At 39.7% G+C, this 21,124-nt stretch overlaps 1 protein-coding gene and 1 pseudogene across 3 annotated transcripts in view; both read right to left on the reverse strand.

The window, feature by feature from the left end:
- ASXL2 (ASXL transcriptional regulator 2) overlaps positions 1 to 21,124 on the reverse strand; it is a 162,833-nt gene that overhangs the window by 69,547 nt on the left and 72,162 nt on the right. For 2 of the 3 annotated variants that reach the window (XM_010383018.2, XM_030921037.1), the window contains 2 exons: positions 10,507 to 10,615; positions 3,707 to 3,857 (listed from right to left, as the gene is read on the reverse strand). In XM_010383018.2, the coding sequence (XP_010381320.2) occupies positions 3,707 to 3,857; positions 10,507 to 10,615 (260 nt within the window). Of the gene's footprint in view, positions 1 to 3,706; positions 3,858 to 10,506; positions 10,616 to 21,124 lie in introns of those variants that run through there. The other variant, XM_030921039.1, reaches the window with a different exon arrangement.
- On the reverse strand, positions 15,231 to 16,046 carry LOC104677884 (annotated as a pseudogene).

A 21,124-nucleotide genomic window follows, 5' to 3' on the forward strand; every position in this document is an offset into this window, starting at 1 on the left:
GGCAGGAGAATGGCATAAACCCGGGAGGCGGAGCTTGCAGTGAGCTGAGAACCGGCCACTGCACTCCAGCCCGGGCGACAGAGCGAGACTCCGTCTCAAAAAAAAAAATAAAATAAAATAAAATAAAAATAAATAAAATGAGGGGAATCAGGGGATAGACAGAGACAGCCCTTTCTACTTTCGGCTACACCTTTTCAAAAATAGGTGCTTAGTGGACCCCAAGGAAAGGAAGGCCCTAGGCTACACCTCCTTTCACTACTGACAGGGATTACTTTAAAACCACACATCAACAATACTAGTCAGAAGCGCCCTCTTTGTCTTGCTTTCATTCCATTTATTCCTAACAATTGAGGTCTGGGTAGCTCTCTAAGTGGTTATCAACTTAAAGATAAGATTCTCTGATTACAAAGTTCTCTAAAATTATGTACGTAGTAGCTATAGCAGAGAGAACAGATGAGGACATCAATTATCTCAATTCTCTCCAGAAGTAGCAAAAACATTACCAGAGGGATGGCAGTGAATCAGAACTATTTTTCTCATATAGGCATAGTAACCATTCTGAAGGGACTTAAATGAATGAGTCTAGCATTCCAACATAACCTAAGCTTCTAGCTCCAAAGACAACTCACCTAGCATCACTCAAATCTAAGAGGATATTCAAGTTAGAAAAAAATCTCGAATGTCTGTTTTGCTCTGGAACATAACTATAATATATAAATATATAATATATAAATATAACATATAAATATTGGGATAAAAAAGGTTTGCCCTCTTTGAATAGACTCTGACAAAAAGCTACAGAATAATTAGCAGTATTAGGTAATAGTTCATATCCTTAACTGGAAAATCCATTCCAGGGAAGCTGCAGCAACAGACATTATTCCTTAAAGAAAGATTTTTGGGTGAGCTATGAAGTAGACACCAAATGGAGTGAGAGCAAAGACCAGCAGACTAAATTCAGTGTTTGTTAGTAGAAATGAAAAGCATTCTTTTCCTAAGGAGGGTTGTTAGTGCATTAAGTGCTCAAAGTTTAGGCAAGTAAAATAAAAGCATCCTAAAAAGGCTATGAATGACTTAAGACCTTAAGAACAAATCCAGGTAAAACCTAGAATGTTGTCTGGTGTGGTAGCCACTATCCTCATGTGGCTATTTAAAGTTAAAATAAAATCAAAATTAAATTCCTAACAAGAATTCCACATGTAAACAAGAAAGGAAATCCAGATACAGGTCTCATACCCTACACAAAAAATTAAAATGGATCTCAGTCCTAAATAAAAATGAAAATTTCTAAAACTCCTAGAACATAACATAACAGAAGAAAATCTAGGGGTTTTATGACTTTCAGATACAAGACCAAAGACACAGCTCACAAAAGAAAAAAATTGATACACTAGACTTCATTAAAAATTTCTGATCTGTGAAAGAAAATGCCAAGAAAATAAAAAGACAAGACAGGCCAGGGGCAGTGGGCTGGCCGGGCGTGGTGGCTCACACCTGTAATCCCAGCACTTTGGGAGGCCAAGGTGGGTGGATCAAGAGGTCAGGAGTTCAAGACCAGCCTAGCCAAAATGGTGAAACCCCGTCTCTACTAAAAATACAAAAATGAGCTGGACAGGGTGGCAGACGCCTGTAATCCCAGCTACTCGGGAGGCTGAGGCAGGAGAATCCTTTGAACCTGGGAGGCGGAGGTTGCAGTGAGCCGAGATCACGCCACTGCACTCCAGCCTGGGCGACAGTGTGAGACTATGTCTCAAAAAAAAAAAAAAAAAAAAAAAGACAAGACACAGAAAATATTTGCAAAAGACATATGATAAAGGATTGTTACTCAAAATATACAAAGAACTCTTAAAGCTCAACAATAAGAAAACACACAACGTGATTTTAAAGTAAGCCAAAGCCCTGGTGAGACATCTCATCGAGGAAGATATGTAGATGGCAAACAAGCAAATGAAAAGGTGCCCCACAACATATGTCATCAGGGAAATGCAAATTTAAACAACGAGATACTATTACACACCTATCAGAAAGGCCAAAATCCACAACAATAACCACACTAAACGCTAATGAGGACATGAAGCGACAGGAACTCTCATCCACTGCTGGTGCAAATGCAAAATGGTACAGTCACTTTGGTAGATGGTTTGGAAGTTTCTATAAAACTAAACATATTCTTAAACATATGATCCAGCAACCACACTCTTTGGTATTTACCCAAAGGTGCTAAAAACTTACGCACATACAAAATCTGCACATAGATGTTTAAAGCAGTTTTATTCATAATTGCCAAAACTTGGAAGCAACCAAGATATCCTTCAGTAGATGAATGGATAAACAAACTGTGGCACACCCAGACAATGGAAAGAAATGACCTATTGCAAATGAATACCAGAAAAGAAAACCAAAATATCGCATGTTCTCACTTACAAGTGGGAGCTAAATGATGAGAATACAGGACACACAGAAGGGAACAACACACACTGGGGCCTTTCAGAGGATGGTGTGGAAGAGGAGGGAGAGGAGGAAGAGAATCAGGAAAAATAACTAGTGGGTACTAGGCTTAATTCTTGGGTGATGAAATAGTCTGCATAACAAACACCCATGGCACAAGTTTACCCAGGTTACAAATCTGCACTTGTACACCCCTGAACTTAAAAGTTCAAACAAAAGAGAAATAAATGACTTATCAAGCCATGAAGACAAAGGAACCTTAAATGCATATTACCAGAGGAAAGCCAATCTGAAAAGGTTCCAACTAGACGACATTTTGGGAAAGATGAAACTATGGAAACAGTAAAAAGTCACTGGTTATCAGGCCAGGCACAGTAGCTCAAGCCTGTAATCCCAGCATTTTGAGAAGCTGAGGTGGGTAGATCACCTGAGGTCAGGAGTACGAGACCAGCCTGACCAACATGGTGAAACCCCATCTCTACTAAAAATACAAAATTAGCTGGGCATGGTGGCAGGCTCCTGTAATCCCAGCTACTCAGGAGGCTGAGACAGGATAATCGCTTGAACCCAGGAGGCAGGGGCTGCAATGAGTTGAGATCGCGCCATTGTACTCCAGCCAGGGCCACAAAAGTGGAATTCTGTCTCAAAAAAAAAGTCAGTGGTTGTCAGGGCTTAGGAGGCAGGAAGGGATGAAGAGCTAGAGCACAGATTTTAGGGCAATGAAACTATTCTGTTTGATACTATAATGGTGAATACACATCATTATACATTTGTTCAAAGCCATAGGACGTACTCTCCCAAGAGTAAATTCTAATGTAACTATGGACTCTGGGTGATGATATGCCAATGTAGGTTAATCAACTGTAACAAATATAGCACTCTGGTGGAGAATGTGGCTAGTGGGGAAGGCTGTGCATGTGGCGGGGAAGGGGTACATGGGAAATCTCTGTACCTTCCTCTCAATTTTGTTGTGAACCTGAAACAGCTCTAAAAAATAAAGCATTATAATTAAACTCCTTGGTCATAATAACCATATTTCAAGTGTTCAATAGGCCCATGTAGCTAGTGGCTACTGTGTTGTGCTGGACAGTAAAGATATAAACATCTCCATCACTGCAGAAAACTCTCCTTGACAGGACTGTTATAGAGGGTAAGGGAAAGTGACGGACTGACCTGGGGTCTGGGAAAAGAGGAACTACTAACAAGGGCATTTGTCCTACAGCATTTAGTACTTTATTGAAGGATCAGGTGGATTTACCTTTCCTTTTCCACCTGCTTTTTTTTCCCTCCTTGTTGCTGCCACCATCACTGCTGCTGCTGCTGTTCTCAGAACTCTGGGAATCTGACTGACCATCACTGCTTTCTTCTGAACCTTCTGATAGCTCTTTGACCCCATCCGGCACATCTTTCTGAAAATGTAGGCATCCAATTAGGATTAATCATTACCATTTCAGCAAACAGAAATTAAACTTCTGATATGCAATGTTGCAACTTAATTGCATTAATTTTTGTTACTATAGGATTCAGTAGTAGAACCAACAATATTTTCTGAATTCCTGTCATCATCTCTTTGAGGCAAATAAGCTAATGTTTCCAACTACATCCACAGATAAAAATCATATAAAACATTCACATGCAGGCACAACACAGGCTTAAATTAGACAAAAATTGGGTAGATATGAGTCCAGGTAAATGATTAAATACGCTAGATTTTAAAAACTACATCATTTTATTGGCTGGGCGTGGTGGCTTACGCCTGTAATGCTAACATTTTGGGTGGCTAAGGCAGGAAGAATGTTTGAGACCAGGAGTTCAAGACCAGCCTGGGCAGCATGGTGAAACCCGTCTCTACAAAAAAAACGCAAAAAAAAAAAAAAAAAAAAAAAAAAAAAAATTAGCTGGGCATAGTGGCACACTCCTATAGTCCCAGCTACTTGGGAGGCCAAGGTGGGAGGACTAAGCCCAGGAGTTCGAGACCAACCTGGGCAACATGGTGAAACCCCATCTCTACAAAAAAAAAAATACAAAAATTAGCCAGGTACAGTGGCATGCACCTGTGGTCCCAGCTACTTGGGAGGCTGAGTTGGGAGGATCATCTGAACCCAGGGAGTTTGAGGCTGCAGTGAGCTGTGATCTCACTACGGCACTCCAACATGGGTGACAGAGTGAGATCCTGTCTCAAAAAACTAAATAAAATAACTTCATTAAATATATGTATATCCATGTGTGTATGTTAAGTACCATTATGTACTCTGAATTCAATTACAGAATAAGAGTCTAGACATAAGGGATAGTGCATTATTTGAATCTAATTGGTTCCTGAATATTGGTTAGTAAGTAGCAAGAATTAAATAAAAAAGAAATCTTTTTTTTTTTTTTAAATGAAGGTCCTTCCTGACAGAAAAAAAGAAATCATTTAACAAATCATATGAAACTCTTTGGTTTCTGTACCTAGAAAGAATGCTAATCAGAAAGGACAACTATGTCAGCTTAGTATGTGAGAGATATAACAAGATAGTTCCAAGACCAAAGACTAGAAAACAAGATTTCCTGGCTTTACCCTCTCCTAATTGTACAGCCTCGGTTAAAATCTTAACCTTTCATGCTTCAGTTTCCCCATCTACAAGGTGGGGATAATAGTACCTACCTTAAAAGTTCATTCTTCAATTAGCTCAAGTTAAATGAGCTAATAAATGTAAAATGCTTAGAATCGTGCCCAACATAAGAGGTCAAAAAATATTAGCTACTATGTGTTTACATAATATATAGAAATACACATGTATGGCTAAACACACTAATGAGTGTTTGTGGTTTTTTTATTTTTATTTTGGGAGATAGGGTCTCACTCTGTCACCCAGGCTGTAGTGCAGTAGTGCGATCACAGTTCACTGTAGCCTCGACCTCCCAGGCTCAAGCAATCTTCCCACCTCAGCCTCTGGAGGAGCTGGGACTACAGGTGTGTGCCACCATACCCGGCTAATTTTTAAAATTATTTATAAATCCGGGGTCCTACTGTGTTCCCCAGGCTGGTCCTGGGCTTGAACTCCTGAGCTTAAGCAATCCTCTTGCCTTAGCCTCCCAAAGTGCTGGGATTATGGGCATGCGCCACTGCACCTAGCCTTGTGAATGTTATTTCTAAGCTATAAAACTATCAGCGGTTCTTTTTTCCTCCAATAATTTATTTTCCCACATTGCTTTAATAATCAGATAAAAAATAATTCTGACAGACAAAAAATGTGACCCTCCTACACAAAACTGACACCCATATGACATTATAGCCAAGACTATAAATTTTGATCTAGTTAAGTTAGCTATTTTTTATTTATGTTCTAGTGCCATTTCTCTCTGAGCTGTGTCTCATGTCATACACACTTTCTTAAAATACACACCCCATATTTTTCTATTCTTTCCTTCAAAATGCAGGACAGCTTTTATAGAGTTAGTTGTCAGCCAGACATCTTGACTTGTAGGTTCAACAAGTATCTGAAATATAAATATAATTATCTTCTTTTCTTAAAATTTGTGATCCGTACAGGATCAATTGCTCATGCCCCAAATTCTAGAATCATTTCAGCCCCTTTTACCCACTCCAAATGCTATATATTTTATTTATTCCTCTAATGTCCCTTGTCTCCATCTCTTTTACTAGTCTCTTAATTCAGGCCCTGAGTATTTCTTCCAAACAACCATAACCACCTTTCTGACAAATTTTCCTGCTTCACTCTTAAATCTATCCTACTAGTTATCCTCTTCAACTTGGATTTTATTATGCTTTTCTCCTGAAAAACCTGTGACATCTACCACCCCACAACCCATACACAAACTGCTCAGTCAGGTTTTCAAAGGCCTCCAGTGTTTGATCCCTACATAACGTTTACCACACTGGAATCTTTACCACTTAAGCCCACGCAAAAATTATGGTCTAATCACTCCAATTTACTCTACTTTCAAGTCCACTCTGAATCTTTCCAACTGTGCCCTTGCTTAAGCTACTCCCATGTCCTGGAAGGCCCTTCTTATTACTTATCTGACAAAGTCCAGCTCAAATCTGAAAAGTTAACAACAACAAAAAACTTCCACATTCCTTTATTCAAAATTCTTATTTCCTATATTATCACATTATTTTTAAAAACACAGAACATTTTGAGAGCATGCAATTATTTTAGGAACTATAATGTGAACTTCAAGAGATCAGGGGCCACAGCTTAACCCTCTTTACAGCCTTTATAGTGTCCAGCATAGAGGTAATATTGTGATATAGTCTGAAATACATATTTGGTTCCTGACTACAGTTCCTGGCCTAGAGCTCTTTTTAGCTGTTATAATTTCCTAAGCAATAGTGCTACTAGTAGAATCTTCTGCTCTTATATTTGGTCTTGACCCCAGCTTCTGACACAGAGCTCCTAAGACCTCTGCAATTTCCTGAGTAAAAGGAGCATCTGACACAGCTAATTTCCTGGGTGATAGAAGCATCTTTTCTTCCTCTTGGTGAGCTACTGCATAGTCTCAGGATGGGGGTTGGTTTCCAGGGGAACCAACTATGTGACTAGAGGGTTGGAACTTTCACTCAGTCCCCAATCTCACGGAGGGAGGAGGCTGAAGGTGGAGCTGATCACCAATGGCCAATAATTTAATCAGTCATGTGTACTGAAGCTTTCACAAAAACCCAAAGGATTGGGTTCTGAGAGCTTTGAGATTTAGCTGATCACGGCCGGGTACAGTGGCTCATGCCTACAATCCCAGCACTTTGAGAGGCCAAGACAGGCAGATCACCTAAGGTCAGGAGTTCAAGATCAGCCTGGCCAACATGGCAAAACCCTGTCTCTACTAAAAATAAAAAAAATAAGCTAGGTGAGGTAGCAGGCACCTATAATCTCAGCTACTCTGGAGGCTGAGGCAGGAGAATTGCTTGAACCCAGGAGACAGTTTGCAGTGGGCTGAGACTGCGCCACTGCAATCCAGCCTGGGCAACAGAGCGAGACTCCAATTCAAAATGAATGAATGAATGAATGAATGATTTAGCTGATCACATGGAGGTTCCTGGAGGGTGGCAAGCCCGGGGAGGGCACACAAGCTCTGTGTACCTTCCTACAAACCTCACACTAAGTATCTTATCCATCTGGCCATTTATCTGTATCTTTTGTCATATCCTTATAATAAATGGGTAAATGTAAGTAAAGCACTTTCCTGGGTTCAGTGGGTAATTCTAGCAAACTAATCAAACCCAAGGAGAGAACCCCAATTATATAACCAGACAGTCAGAAGTACAGGTCACAACCTGGGACTTGCAACAGTTGGCATTTGAAGGGGATGGGAGGGTACCAAGCCCTCAACCTGTGGAATCTAACACTGTCTCCAGACAGATAGATAGATAGCATCAGAATGGAGGTGAATTAGAGCAGTAGTCCCCAACCTTTCTGCATCAGGGACTGGTGGTGTGGAAGACAATTTTTTTTCACAGAAGGGTTAGGGAGTGGGGGTGAGGGATGATTTCAGATGAAACTGTTCCACCTCAGATCATCAGGCATTAGATTCTCATATAGAGTGCACAACCTAGATCCCTCACACACGCAGTTCACAATAGGGTTTGCACTCCTATGAGAATCTAATGCTGCCACTGATCTGACAGGAGACAGAACTCAGGCAGTCATGCTTGCTTGCCCACCAATCACCTCCAGCTGTGCAGCCGGGTTTCTAATGGGCCACAGACTGGAACTCTAATTGTTAAAGGACATTCAGCTGATGTCTGCTGGAGACTTGCTTGGTATGTGAGGAGAAACATCCACACATCTGGTGTTAGAAGTATTCTACTTAATGGTGTATGAGAATAGGGAAAACACTTTAGTATTTTTTTTCCCCAATCTCTACAATAGAATAGGCATTTAATAAATTTTTTAAACAGTATAGAAGGTCTAGAACAGCTCAAACCAAAAAGAAATACAGAAAGGTCCATATGAGAGCAAAGCCCTGTAACCCTACGAAGTTCAACAGAGTATATAAAAAGGAAGCAGGTAGGTAGGTAGGTAAATAAGTTAGATCTTTCTAATGTTAGGCTCCACACAACTATTGGACATAGTGATGACTACAGCTCAAAGCTAAAAAGGTAACACACATATACATGGACACAGTCACTGTATACCAAACATTCATTCCCCTTTAGTTGATAAATTTCCTTTGGGGGAAAACTCACTCTCCTCAATTCACCCGGCTTGAGCAAGCTTAATCTCAACCACATCTACAACTGGCCAATCACAAGACTACATACTTTTGACAAGCATGATAATTCAGCTATACTCATGTGAGCAAAGCCAAACCAATTAAGCCAAATCAGAATAAAGTCAGAGGCTCCTGCTTTAGTTCTTATCTCTTTTCAGATTTACAGCTTGCAGAGTGCAGGTTGGGGGTGAAGTTATATATGATGAGGAGAGACTGACTGAGAACGAAGCCAAAAGAAAGTGGAGACACCAAACCCTGATGATGCCAGCTGAGCTTCTGGATCCAGCCCGGGTTTCCTTAGAATTTTCAGTTACATAAACTAATAAATTGTCTTACTCAAACTCATTTGAGTTCATTTTACAGTTCGTAAGTGAAAAGTTATTGATAAGTAAAGGTCCTTTCTCAGTGCAGGAATTTGAAATTAGCAAGCCTGAAGGCCGGGCACAGTGGCTCACGGCTATAATCCCAGAACTTTGGGAGGCCGAGGCGGATGGATCACCTGAGGTCAGGAGTTTGAGACCAACCTGGCCAATATGGTGAAACACAAGCTCTACTAAAAATACAAAAATTAGCTGGGCACCTGTAATCCCAGCTTCTGGAGAGGCTGAGACAGGAGAATCACTTGAACCCAGGAGGCAGAGGTTGTAGTGAACTGAGACTGCGCCACTGCACTCCAGCCTGGGCAACAGAGTGAGACTGTCAAAAAAAAAAGAGAAAGAAATTAGCAAGCTTGTTATGTTAGAAAGAATATGGGCTTGGGAATTCAGTCAGATCTGGGTTCCTATACTGGTTCTGATACAATATGGGCAACACTGGGCAAGAAAATCCAATATTCTGAACTTTGACTTTCCCCATTATAAAAAAAGGAGTAATAACCACAACTGTGAATTGTGGTAGAGAATGAACTGAGAATGTAATGTGAAGCATCTAGGCAGAATGCTCCACAGAAACAATTATTATACAAATGTTGTGGGGCTCTCCATTATAAAAAAGGAATATTTATCATCTTTACTAGAATTTCAGGTATATAATAATCTATAGAAAAATATACATGTATTATTTTCCTAATTGTAATCATTTCTTTTTCCTGTATTTTTGTACAAACAGCAAAACAAACAGCAATAAAAAATTATTAAATGGTATTCACCCCAACTGTGAATTGTGGTAGAGAATGAACTGAGAATGTAATGTGAAGCATCTAGGAAGAATGCTCCAAAGAAACAATTATTATACAAATGTTGTGGGGCCCCTTAAAAGGTCACTGGAAGTCATTTATTTATTTATTTATTCATTTAATTTTATCTAATTTTATTTTTTGAGACAAAGTCTCACTCTATCGCCCAGTCTGGAGTGCAGTGGCGTGATCTTGGCTCACTGCAACCTCCGCCTCCTGGCTTCAAGCAATTCTCTTGCCTCAGCCTCCCAAGTAGCTGGGACTACAGGCACATGCCGCTACGCCCTGGCTAATTTTTTATATTTTAGTAGAGATGGGGGTCACTGTATTGCCAAGGCTGGTCGCAAACTCCTGAGCTCAGGCAATCTGCCCACCTCGGCCTCCCAAAGTGTTGGGATTACAGGCATAAGCCACCACGCCTGGCCGGAAGTCATTTTAATTTCATTCTTTCAAGATAAGATTATCAGCAATAAAAAAAAATAAAGTTACTTCTCTGATCTACCTATAGTTATAGTTTTAAAAAAATGTACTGGGTGCAGGTTTCAAAATATTACCTCTTTCTGAAAATAAGCTCTTCAATAACAGAATTCTGTCCCTATGAGTCAAATATTTATATGTGGTCACTTCCTGTTTTTTCTTTTTAAATGACTCCCCAACAAAATATTTACCTTCAAAGTATATACTCCCATTCTACCTGGAACCTTATAGAAGATGCCCTCTTCACCTCTGGAGTTTGTGTGAAGCATTGCATTCAGGCATGCAAGAGGAGAAGTCCCACTGCAAAACAAAGAGGAAATGTGATGAGGGACGCAACGATTAACTTCTGTCTCTGAATATCCTATGTAACACTTACTCAAGATAAAATTAATTAGTCAATACTCCTTTGACTTAAACATGTCTTATAAACTATAAAAAGTCTACCAATATAGAAAGCGGCTGCCATGGAGAAAATGGATGTAAAAATCATTCCCATGTATCTACAAAATAGTAATTCCTTAATGCTGATCCAGTATCTAACATTTAAGTCAAGAAAAATACAGAAGTATTACAAACATATTTTGTAAACATTCTATTTAGCACAAGCTTTACAAATGTCCAGAGGTAAAATGAGAAAAAAGAACACACACAAACACACACAGATTCAAACAAACAGTATTAATTCCCTTGCATACTGCTGCACCAGACTGAATCTTAGTTGTGAAACTAACACATTGCCATTGTCTCTTGTATTCAAACCTATCATGAGATCACTTAAAAAGGTATTAAGTACGCTTCTGAATATTTATTTTATATGTAGCAACTTGGTTAAATGTTTATTAATTCTAATATATATGTATCATCTTTACTAGAATTTCAGGTATATAATAATCTATAGAAAAATATACATGTATTATTTTCTTAACTGTAATCATATTTCATTTTCCTGTCTTTTTGTACTTATCTAACAAAACAAACAGCAATAAAAAATTATTAAATGGGTATTCTTGATTTGTCTCTCTGCCTTTTTTTTTTTTTTTTTTTTTTTGAGACAGGGTCTCACTCTGTCACCCAGGATGGAGGACAGTGGCATGAACGTGGCTCACTGCAGCCTCAACCTCTTGGGCACAAGCATCCTCCCACCTTGGCTTCCCAAAGTAAGTGGATTACAGGCGTGAGGCACCATGCCTGGCCTGTGCCTTTCTTAAGAGAACAGCACCAATATTTCACCACTGAGCCCAATGTTGGGTTTTTGTTTAAAATAATTAGTCACATATTAAGAAAGAGGAAAGAGAACTATAAATTAGATGCATGCTTTCTGACATACACCAAATGGAATCATATGCATTAAAGAGTTAGTATAGGCCAGGTGCAATGGCTCACGCCCGTAATCCCAACACTTTGGGAGGCTGAGGCGGGCGGACCACCTGAGGCCAGGAGTTCGAGACCAGCCTGGCCAACATGGCGAAACCCTGTCTCTACTAAAAATACAAAAATTAGCCAGGGGTGGTGGTGCGTGTCTATAATCCTGACTACTTAGGAGGCTGAGGCAGGAGAATCACTTAAACCTGGGAGGTAGAGGTTGCAGTGAGGCAAGATCACAACACTGCACTCCAGCTTGGGTGACAGGAGACTTGGTCTCAAAAAAAAAAAAAGAGTTCAGTATAAAATATCAAATTATAAATTGACTAGCATAAAATTAATTAAAATGTTTATCTCTGATAATTAACCTTTAGTTTTTATATAACAGGAATTACAAAAAGACCAAGAAGTTGGCCCGGACAGCCTGGAGGACAGAGTGAGACTCTATCTAAAAAAAAAAAAACCAAAACAGTTGGATAATATTTAAATAAGAGTTTTTGAATAAGAGCAGTATTAAAATATAGAACACAAAAGTACAGCAGTAGGAAAAATATTGTTAAAAATCAAGTATCAGCATAAGATTAAGAGCTGTAGTATTAGGTTGGTGCAAAACCACAATTAATTTTGCACCAACCAAATATTTTAAAATAGCGCTATAATACTAAAAGATAATGTTTCTACATCTAAGGAAAATAACAAAATCATTAGATAAAATATTATACTTCACGTAAGAAAAACATTAGGTAGCAAGCAAACACAGAGAAAGTTCATATGGAAGCAATGAAATGGAAACAGTGGTCTAGAGTCTCTGGAGATGTGTGGCATCCTTAAATGGTTTTTAAAAATTTCTCATAATACCTGAGGCTTAAGGCAGTTTACCCTCCATTTCCAGCTCTTTTCCCTCTCAGTTATCTGTTGATGCTACTCAATAACCAAAAATAAGCCTACTAGAAGAGGCTGTTGGATTCTTAGTCTATCTAAAGAGTTTGCTGGGGAGAGCTGGGACATGAGTCCACTGTCTTTTGGTACTGTGAAAGTGTCCAGGATCGAAAACTACAGAGGTTTTCATCCCCCCCAAAACACTGGTGAACAATAACAAAGGAAAGAAAAGCCTTTTGCAGAAGAAACTGTTGAGCATTTCCAAGCTGATTTCCATAGTCAATGTTTATCTAACTTGGATTTCCATGTTAAAAATATATATAATGTAATTCCAATCAGGATCCCAAAGTCTGTATCAAATAAATACATAAAAATTGCCAAGAAATTTCCAGGAAAAAAAAAACGATGGGAGACTTACTTAAAATATATTAACATGTACTCTTAGCAACTATTATTGAAGCAGTATGTTTCTGAGAAAAAAATCACCAAATGAATACCCTCATAGACTGTTGGTGGAAGAAAACAGAAAATGCAAAAACAGATCATAATTTAAAAGGTACCATTTATGTTTAGTAGAAAAAACATGAGGTCATGCCATAGTCCCCTGTAGTTTGACTACCTGGCATCTGTTCCCTCTTCTTTGGAGATGGTACCTAAAAATTTCCTGTGAAACAAAACTTTTCTCACTTTCAATCATGTGGTTGAGAGGGACTTAATCCCATGCCCATCCCAAGGGTAAATCCAAACTGGTTTAAATTAATCAGCTTTTACACACACACACACACACACACACACACACACACACACACACACCCCACTCTCCACCCCAAAGAACAGATACATGACTTAGGGCCAAAAATCTACGGAGCTATTTACTTGGGTATGTGGGGGGGCGGGGGGGGGGACTTGTTCTCCAGGGAATCCTCAGAAAGGGATCCTTTCTCTTCCCTTGTGTGGTATTAGGAAGCAAGGCCTAAAACATTCACAGTCATTGCGTGAGCACAAAGGAAAAATCTGGAATTAGAATGCAACAACACACAAGACAGACTGAGGAGTGACACAGTACGAATCATAAGGAGAAATCCAACACCAAAAAGGGCAGAACTGAGAAAAGTCAGGAAGCAAATTTGTTTTTGTTTTTGAGACAGAGTCTCGTTCTATCCCCCAGGCTGGGGTGCAATGGTGCAATCTCGGCTCACTGCAACCTTTGTTTCCGGGGTTCAAGAGATTCTCATGCTCAGCCTCCCGTGTAGCTGAGATTACAGGTGCCTGTCACCACACCCTGGTAATTTTTGTATTTTTAGTAGACATGGGGTTTCACCATGTTGGCCAGGCTGGTCTCAAACTCCTGACCTCAGGTGATCTGCCCACCTCAGGTGATCTGCCCACCTCAGCCTCCCAGAGTGTTGGAATTACAGGTGTGAGCCACCGCGCCTGGACAAAATTTTTAAAGTAGTATTACTTTTGCCTGTATCAAGCCTTTTTTCTTTTGTTTTTTGGAGGGACCAGTTCTTTATTTCAAAAAGACACTTGGGCCAATATCTGGTATCAAAAGAGTTGCACTATTGATTTGTCTTTCTCCCAATTGGCCCCAAAGAGACCACATCAAAGGAGTGTACATTTTAAGCCAAAAAGCTGCAGGATGTACCCCTAACAGACCTCATTGAAACCTTACCAAAAAATGGGAATTGGGTAGGGAAAGAAACTTTAAAAGATCAGCAAACTGCCAGCCCTCACACTGCACAGGCTGTCACAGCCAGACAGGGTGGCCACGGTGCCACAAACCCAAAGAAGCAAAGCTTCAAAATAATAAAAAACTTTAAAAGTTTTGTACATAACCTATTCAAGTTTTCTCCAATACAAACCACATTGAGACAGAACTTTTAGCGAGAGCAGCTTCAAACCCAGAAAAGGATAATGAGATAATGAGATGAGTTTCACAAGGCTAAATCAGTGGCAAAACATAATCTTTCAAGAAGGGAGGATAGCAATTAAGTGGTCACCTCAACATAAGGGGCACATGATCCATTCTGCAGTCAGTTGAGAGTGGGTAGAGATGGGACAAAAATTTAGTTTCAGAGGTCTTACCAATTTAATTTTCACTTCTAATGAAAAAAAAAAAAATACAAATAACGTTGTCCAAAGATATCTTAAAGCTGAAAACCTGAAAAGCACATTTTTGTTTTGTTTTTGTTGTTGTTTGGCTAACTCCTCCTGGAATCACCTTTCTGGTTTGGCTGGTACTTTTTACAGAGCAATGAGGTTTCCCATAGTGGATTCTTTCTCTGGGCTTGTTTGGTTCTCAGTAAGGCAGGACTATACCTTTTCCTTTTCTCTATGGAAAGGGCAATATGCATCAAGCTGAAAAATCACTTTCCAAAAGTAAAAAAGGAATAGATTGCTGCTTTGGAGCTATGGAATTATTTGGAATGTTTTACAAATGGTTGCCACAAAACAATAAAAAAGGTATTACAAAATGTGTACATCACAACATGCTTTTAAAGGCATTATGCATTGTGCTCACATTCCCTTAAATGTTGTTCCCAAAGGTGTGCAGCCTCTAGTCCAGCTGAAATCTCTGAGAAGAGGCAGAGACAGTTTAGCAAAAAAGACACAGGGGAGGTGGGGGCAGCAAAAGGAGAAAGCAGCCTTCCAGTTAAAGATCAGCCCTCAGTTAAAGGTCAGCTTCAGGCAGGCTGGCCTCAGATGGAATCAGGGTCAGAGGGAGGAGCAGCAGCAGGGTGGGACTGGGGTGCTCTACATCTCATTCAGGTCAAGCAGAGTCTGGTCCAGCATCCTTTGTGTACAGAGTGCTCCTCTTTGGTGCATTTTCAGTTTATCTTCCAAGTCATCAGTTGTCTTTTAGAGCTTGGCTACCGATCTCTCAGCAAACTCAGCACAGGTCTCTGCCCCCTTGAGTTTATTATTAAGAATCTTGATCTCTTCCACATATTTGTCTTTTTGAGAGTACTCTTCTTCAGCAGCACTCAGACACTTCAGGTTCTGGTCCATCAGTCTGATCTGCTCATCCATCTCTCGGCAATGGGACTCTACCAGCTCAGCTCGTTCCTCTGTGCATTCCAAGTCTCCTTCAATGATCACCAGTTTACGAGCCACCTCTTCATACTTCCTACCTGCCTATTCTGCAGTATGCTTGGCTTCTTTGAGTTGGATTTCCTGGAATTCCATCTTTTAAGGTTCAGTTTTCAATAACCTTCATATCTCTCTCACTCTCACCAGGAGCTTTTTCTGCTTCTTCCAGCTTTTGCAGGGCAGTGGCCACGCGCTCCTAAGCACAGTCCAGCTCCTCTTCAACCAGCTGGATCCTATGGTTCAAGGAGGCCACCTCAGCCTCAGCCTGTTCCCGGGCCCACCTTTCTCCCTCAACTTCTCGCTGGAGGCGCTCGGCTCTCTCCTCTGCATCATCTGCCTGCTGCTGCAGAACCTGGATCTTGTGCTTCACCACCTCAATAGTGGTGATCCCAGCCATGGTGCCTACCCAGCTACTGCTCACACTCTGGATCCTGTCTCCTCTGCTCAGCGTTGCAGCTGCTTCTCACCATTGTATCAAGTCTTGCCTTGAGCCAGTACTACCTTTGGAATTTTGTTGAGATTTAAGTCACAAAAAGCTGAAAAAGTCCTAAATAAAACAGTTTAATAAAGTGCTAGAATATCTCATACATCTGGCGGGGGAGGAGTGCACACAGTATATACAACAAAAACATATTCCAAATGAATTAAAAGCCAAAGGCAAAATATAAAAGATTAAAAGAAAATAGTATAATCTTCTAGGCATGGTGGCTCATGCCTATAATCCAAGCACTTTGGGAGGCTGAGGCAGGTGGATCACTTGAGCCCAGGAATTCAAGACCAGCCTGAGCAATCCGTTTCTACAAAAAAAAAAAAAAAAAAAAAAAAAAAAAAAAAAATCAGCTGTGCATTGTGGCACACGCCTGTAGTACCAGCTACTTTGGAGGCTGAGGCAGGAAGATCACCTGAGCCCAGGAAGTTGAGGCTACAGTGAGCCATGATCACACCACTGTACTCTAGCCTGGGCAACAGAGTGAGACCACGGCTTTAAAACACACACACACACACACACACACACACACACACACACACACACACACACAACAAAACAGTATAACTTAAAAGCTTTCCACCAAAGAGAAAAACCCAAAAACCACAAAACAAAGAAATATATTGACTGTATAAAAATAAAAATTTCTACACAGGAAAAAAATAAAAGCAACAAAACTATAGAACATATATGAAGCTAGAATAATTAACTGCAAAACATATGGCAGACAAAAGATTAATAGTCCTAAGAAGATATTCTTTTAGGAAAACAAACAGCTCATTAGAAAAAAACGGAAAAAGGACGTGAAAAAATGATTCATAAACCATAAATGTAAATTACCAATAAAATGTATAATAAGAAGCTCAAACTTAATAGTGGTTATAAAAAGGCAAATTAAATCAAGATGCCATTGGTCAGATGGAAAGAAATAAAATGATTCAAAGCCATAGTTAACAGTTTTATACCAATTGTCAATTTCCTGGTTTGATATAATATGTATTTATATTTATTTATATATTTTTTGAGATGGAGTCTCACTCTGTCGCCAAGGTTGGAGTACAGTGGTGCGATCTTGGCTCACTGTAACCTCCGCCTCCCAGGTTCAAGTGATTCTCCTGCCTCAGCCTCCCGAGTAGCTGGGATTAGAGGCACACACCACCACACCCAGCTAATTTTTGTATTTTTAGTAGATGGGGTTTCACCATGTTGGGTAGGCTAGTCTTGAACTCCTCCTGACCTCAGGTGATCCACCCACCTGAGCCTCCCAAAGTGCTAGGATTACAGGTGTCAGCCACAGTGCCCGGCCTGATATTGTACTATATTTACATAAGGTATTACCATTAAAGGAAACTGGGTGAAGTATACATGGGATCCTATGTACTACTTTTGCAATTTTCTGTGAGTCTATAATTATCTCAAAAAAAAAAAAAAAAGAAAAGAAAAAAAAAGGCTGGGCGCAGTGGCTCACACCTGTAATAATAATAATAATCCCATAACTTTGGGAGGCCGAGGCAGGTGGATCACCTGAAGGTCAGGAGTTCAGGACCAGCCTGGCCAACATGGTGAAGCCCCAGTTCTACTAAAAATATAAAAAATTAGTTGGGTATGGTGGCAGGCGCCTATAATCCCAGCTACTCGGGAGGCTGAGGCAGAAGAATTATTTGAAACTGGGAGGTGGAAGTTGCAGTGAGCCAAGACCGCACCATTGCACTCCAGCCTGGGCAACAAGAGTGAAAATTTGCAAACAACAACAACAACAATAACAAAAAATGGATTGATAAAATCCATTGCTGACAAGGTTATGGGCACATAAGCACTCTTATAGACTGTTGGGAGGACAGAAAATTGCTGCCTTTTCCCACATTACTCAATTCTGCCTTAGGAAAGTAATATGGAAACATCCATTAAAACTAAAAATATGGCCGGGTGCGGTGGCTCAAGCCTGTAATCCCAGCACTTTGGGAGGCCGAGATGGGCGGATCACGAGGTCAGGAGATCGAGACCATCCTGGCTAACACGGTGAAACCCCGTCTCTACTAAAAATACAAAAACTAGCCGGGCAAAGTGGCGGGCACCTGTAGTCCCAGCTACTCGGGAGGCTGAGGCAGGAGAGTGGTGTAAACCCAGGAGGCGGAGCTTGCAGTGAGCTGAGATCTGGCCACTGCACTCCAGCCCCGGCGACAGAGTGAGACTCTGCCTCAAAAAAAAAAAAAAAAAAAAAACTAAAAATATTTGGGACCATTGATACAACAATCCCACTTGAATCTGTCCTATGAAACCAAGGCCAAAAGACCTAGGGACAAATATGCAAGGATTTACTCCATCACTGAAAGCATCAACGCACTGAAAAATGACCTCAAACTCCATTAAGAGAACGCTGACCATGATAATAAAGTAACCAACAGGATAGAAATCAACAACAGTCATGTTGGCAGCTAAAGAAGTGCTAAGTTCCAGGAAGCATTCTGGTTAGTCCTCACAACAATCTATGAGGTGAGTAAAATTATTACACCATTTTTACAAATGAAGAAACTATAGGTTTTCAATAAACTGTTCAAGATCATATTATCAATAAATGGTGAAGCCAAGATTCCAGTAACAAGAAGGAAAAGAGAAACAGAACTAGAAAGAGATTACTTTAAAAAGGAACATATAACCAAGAAAAAAAAACATTTTCAATAACCTACCTGGTAAATTAATGGTATTCAGTTCCAATATTAAGTACCTAATCTGTTTAGGGCAGTAAACTAGGATCGGTGGATCCATACAGGGAAGCTTTCTTAGCTCAGAATCTAATAGAGAAGACAGGCAAGGGAGCAAACAGCCACACCACACTGTGACCAGTGCTATTAATATAAACACAGGTCCACAGTCCCTGATCTAAAACACTAAGGCCAAATGTTTCGGACAAGAATTTTTGGGATTTTAAAAAGGTAACATGATATGCCATAAATGATATGACACTGCCATGGAGATTAGGGACAGCATCCCATAACCAAACACAATGAAACATATGAATACTCACACTAAGTGGGATAAACAAAGATTATATACAGTCTCATGTCAGTTCAAGAGAACTGTTGTTGTCAAGTGAGTCTGGTGCTAAATGTATGAGGAAACTTAGTTTTTCAACCATTGTGGATACTGTAATTATGGATAAGAGACTGCAAAAGTGTGTACATAAAGTGCTTTAAGTCAGAGAGAAAAAAAAAATCAATCTAGTCTAGGCTTAGTACTTAGAACAATAACAAAAACAAATAACAACAAAACAGTCATTAAAGTGAAACCTATAAAATGAAAGTAAATGTCACACACATCTGGTGAAAAGATGTGGTAAGAATAACTACAAACTGTCATAATATTTTCCTTGGCAAATCTGGATATAATTTTCTTTGAAGGAAACAAAGTTTTGAAAAACCTACAAGACATATAGGACACAGTACCATTTAAAACAAAATTTAGACATGATCTCAGGAAAACACAAAAAGTCAAAGAATCCTGGCAGTTTATTTTTACGAATAATAAAGCAATTAGAGAAGCAAAATAGGACACACTATCCATGATGGCTGGAATATATTTTCATGAGGAGGTAGAGCTCCAGAATTCTATAATTAAATAAATATGACTGAATGACCTGAAGAAATAAGACATAGTACTGAGATCAATAGCAACTTAAAAGTTCAAGTAAATTCAATAGGGTAAGTACTAACACCTGAAGCAGCTGTAGTAAGAACCACCTTAAAGATTATGTAACTATCACACAACAAGTCCGCTTCTAATTTTTCCTGTCCATGCTCAAGAAATTGGGGTTGAAGAGGCAGGGGTTCTTTCAAGGAAAAGAACTGTGCTATAATTTTATGCGGTAAGCACGTAAGCAAACATACGAATATGTTTTGTACATAAGGCCCAAAGAACTAAAGTGACTTTGATCATAATGCCAATGGCCCTTTTTAGTTCTCTCTGTATAAAAGCTAGCAGTAGCTAGTAGGGCTAAGAGAGCAGAAGTCAATAATCGCACTGCTTAGATGAAGCAAATATAGCAATTAATGAAAGCAGTCATCACTGCATAGTAAAACAGCCAGATTTAATGATTCATACCAATCTGAATACAGACCTGACCGTAGCCTGGGCAAGTCATTTTAAACACCCTTAATTTACTCATCTGCAAAATAGAGGTAATCCTGCCTACTGTGTAACTCGATTGTGCAGATCACAGATCATGTACATGTATATGTATATATCATAGAGTCAAGATTCAGTAACTACAGCAGTTACTTTACGAACTTACTATCCTACCCTAGTTAGGCAGTGTCCCAGTGTTCCCTATCTCAAGTGATAGTAATCTCACCCTTACACACAACTATTCTCCACTCTGAAGCCAGAGTAACCTTTTAAAAATAAATATGATCATACTACCTCCTGTCCAGCTTAAAATTCATCCATGATACCATTATGTTCTTAGGACAAAGTACAAAATTATCAAAATAATCTGACCTTGACCATTCTGCTACACACCCTCTTCTGTCAGCCTACTCTACCTTTCTTTTCATTTGGTAATTTAAAATTCTTCTGACTACTTGACCCGACACTCTGCTTGCAATGATAACCCTCACCTCCTTTTCTCCTAACAACCTCCAATTCAACTTTTCAGATTTTAGCCTTAATGTCTCTTGCTAAAAGAAGTCACTTCTATGTTCTATAGAATCCTATACTTCCCTGAAACACATATTTATAACTGCATATACTGCAAGGAAAAAAATCTGACTCAATTGTAAGCCAGCCAGACTCAGTGATGAGTGATTTTAATGTCTCTGAAAAGTAGAATCTTCTCTTCTACAATTGAACCCAGAATATCCAGCTCTAAGGCCTGTGAGCAGTCATCTTGCAATTATGATGGATGAGCCTACTGAGAATGGAACAAAACTGAAGGAAGCAGAGCTGAGATACTGATGAAACTGACTGGAGCGCTTGGATAAAGTTTTGCCTGT

Source organism: Rhinopithecus roxellana, chromosome 17 (assembly GCF_007565055.1).
Source record: "Rhinopithecus roxellana isolate Shanxi Qingling chromosome 17, ASM756505v1, whole genome shotgun sequence".
Lineage (NCBI taxonomy): Eukaryota > Metazoa > Chordata > Mammalia > Primates > Cercopithecidae > Rhinopithecus > Rhinopithecus roxellana.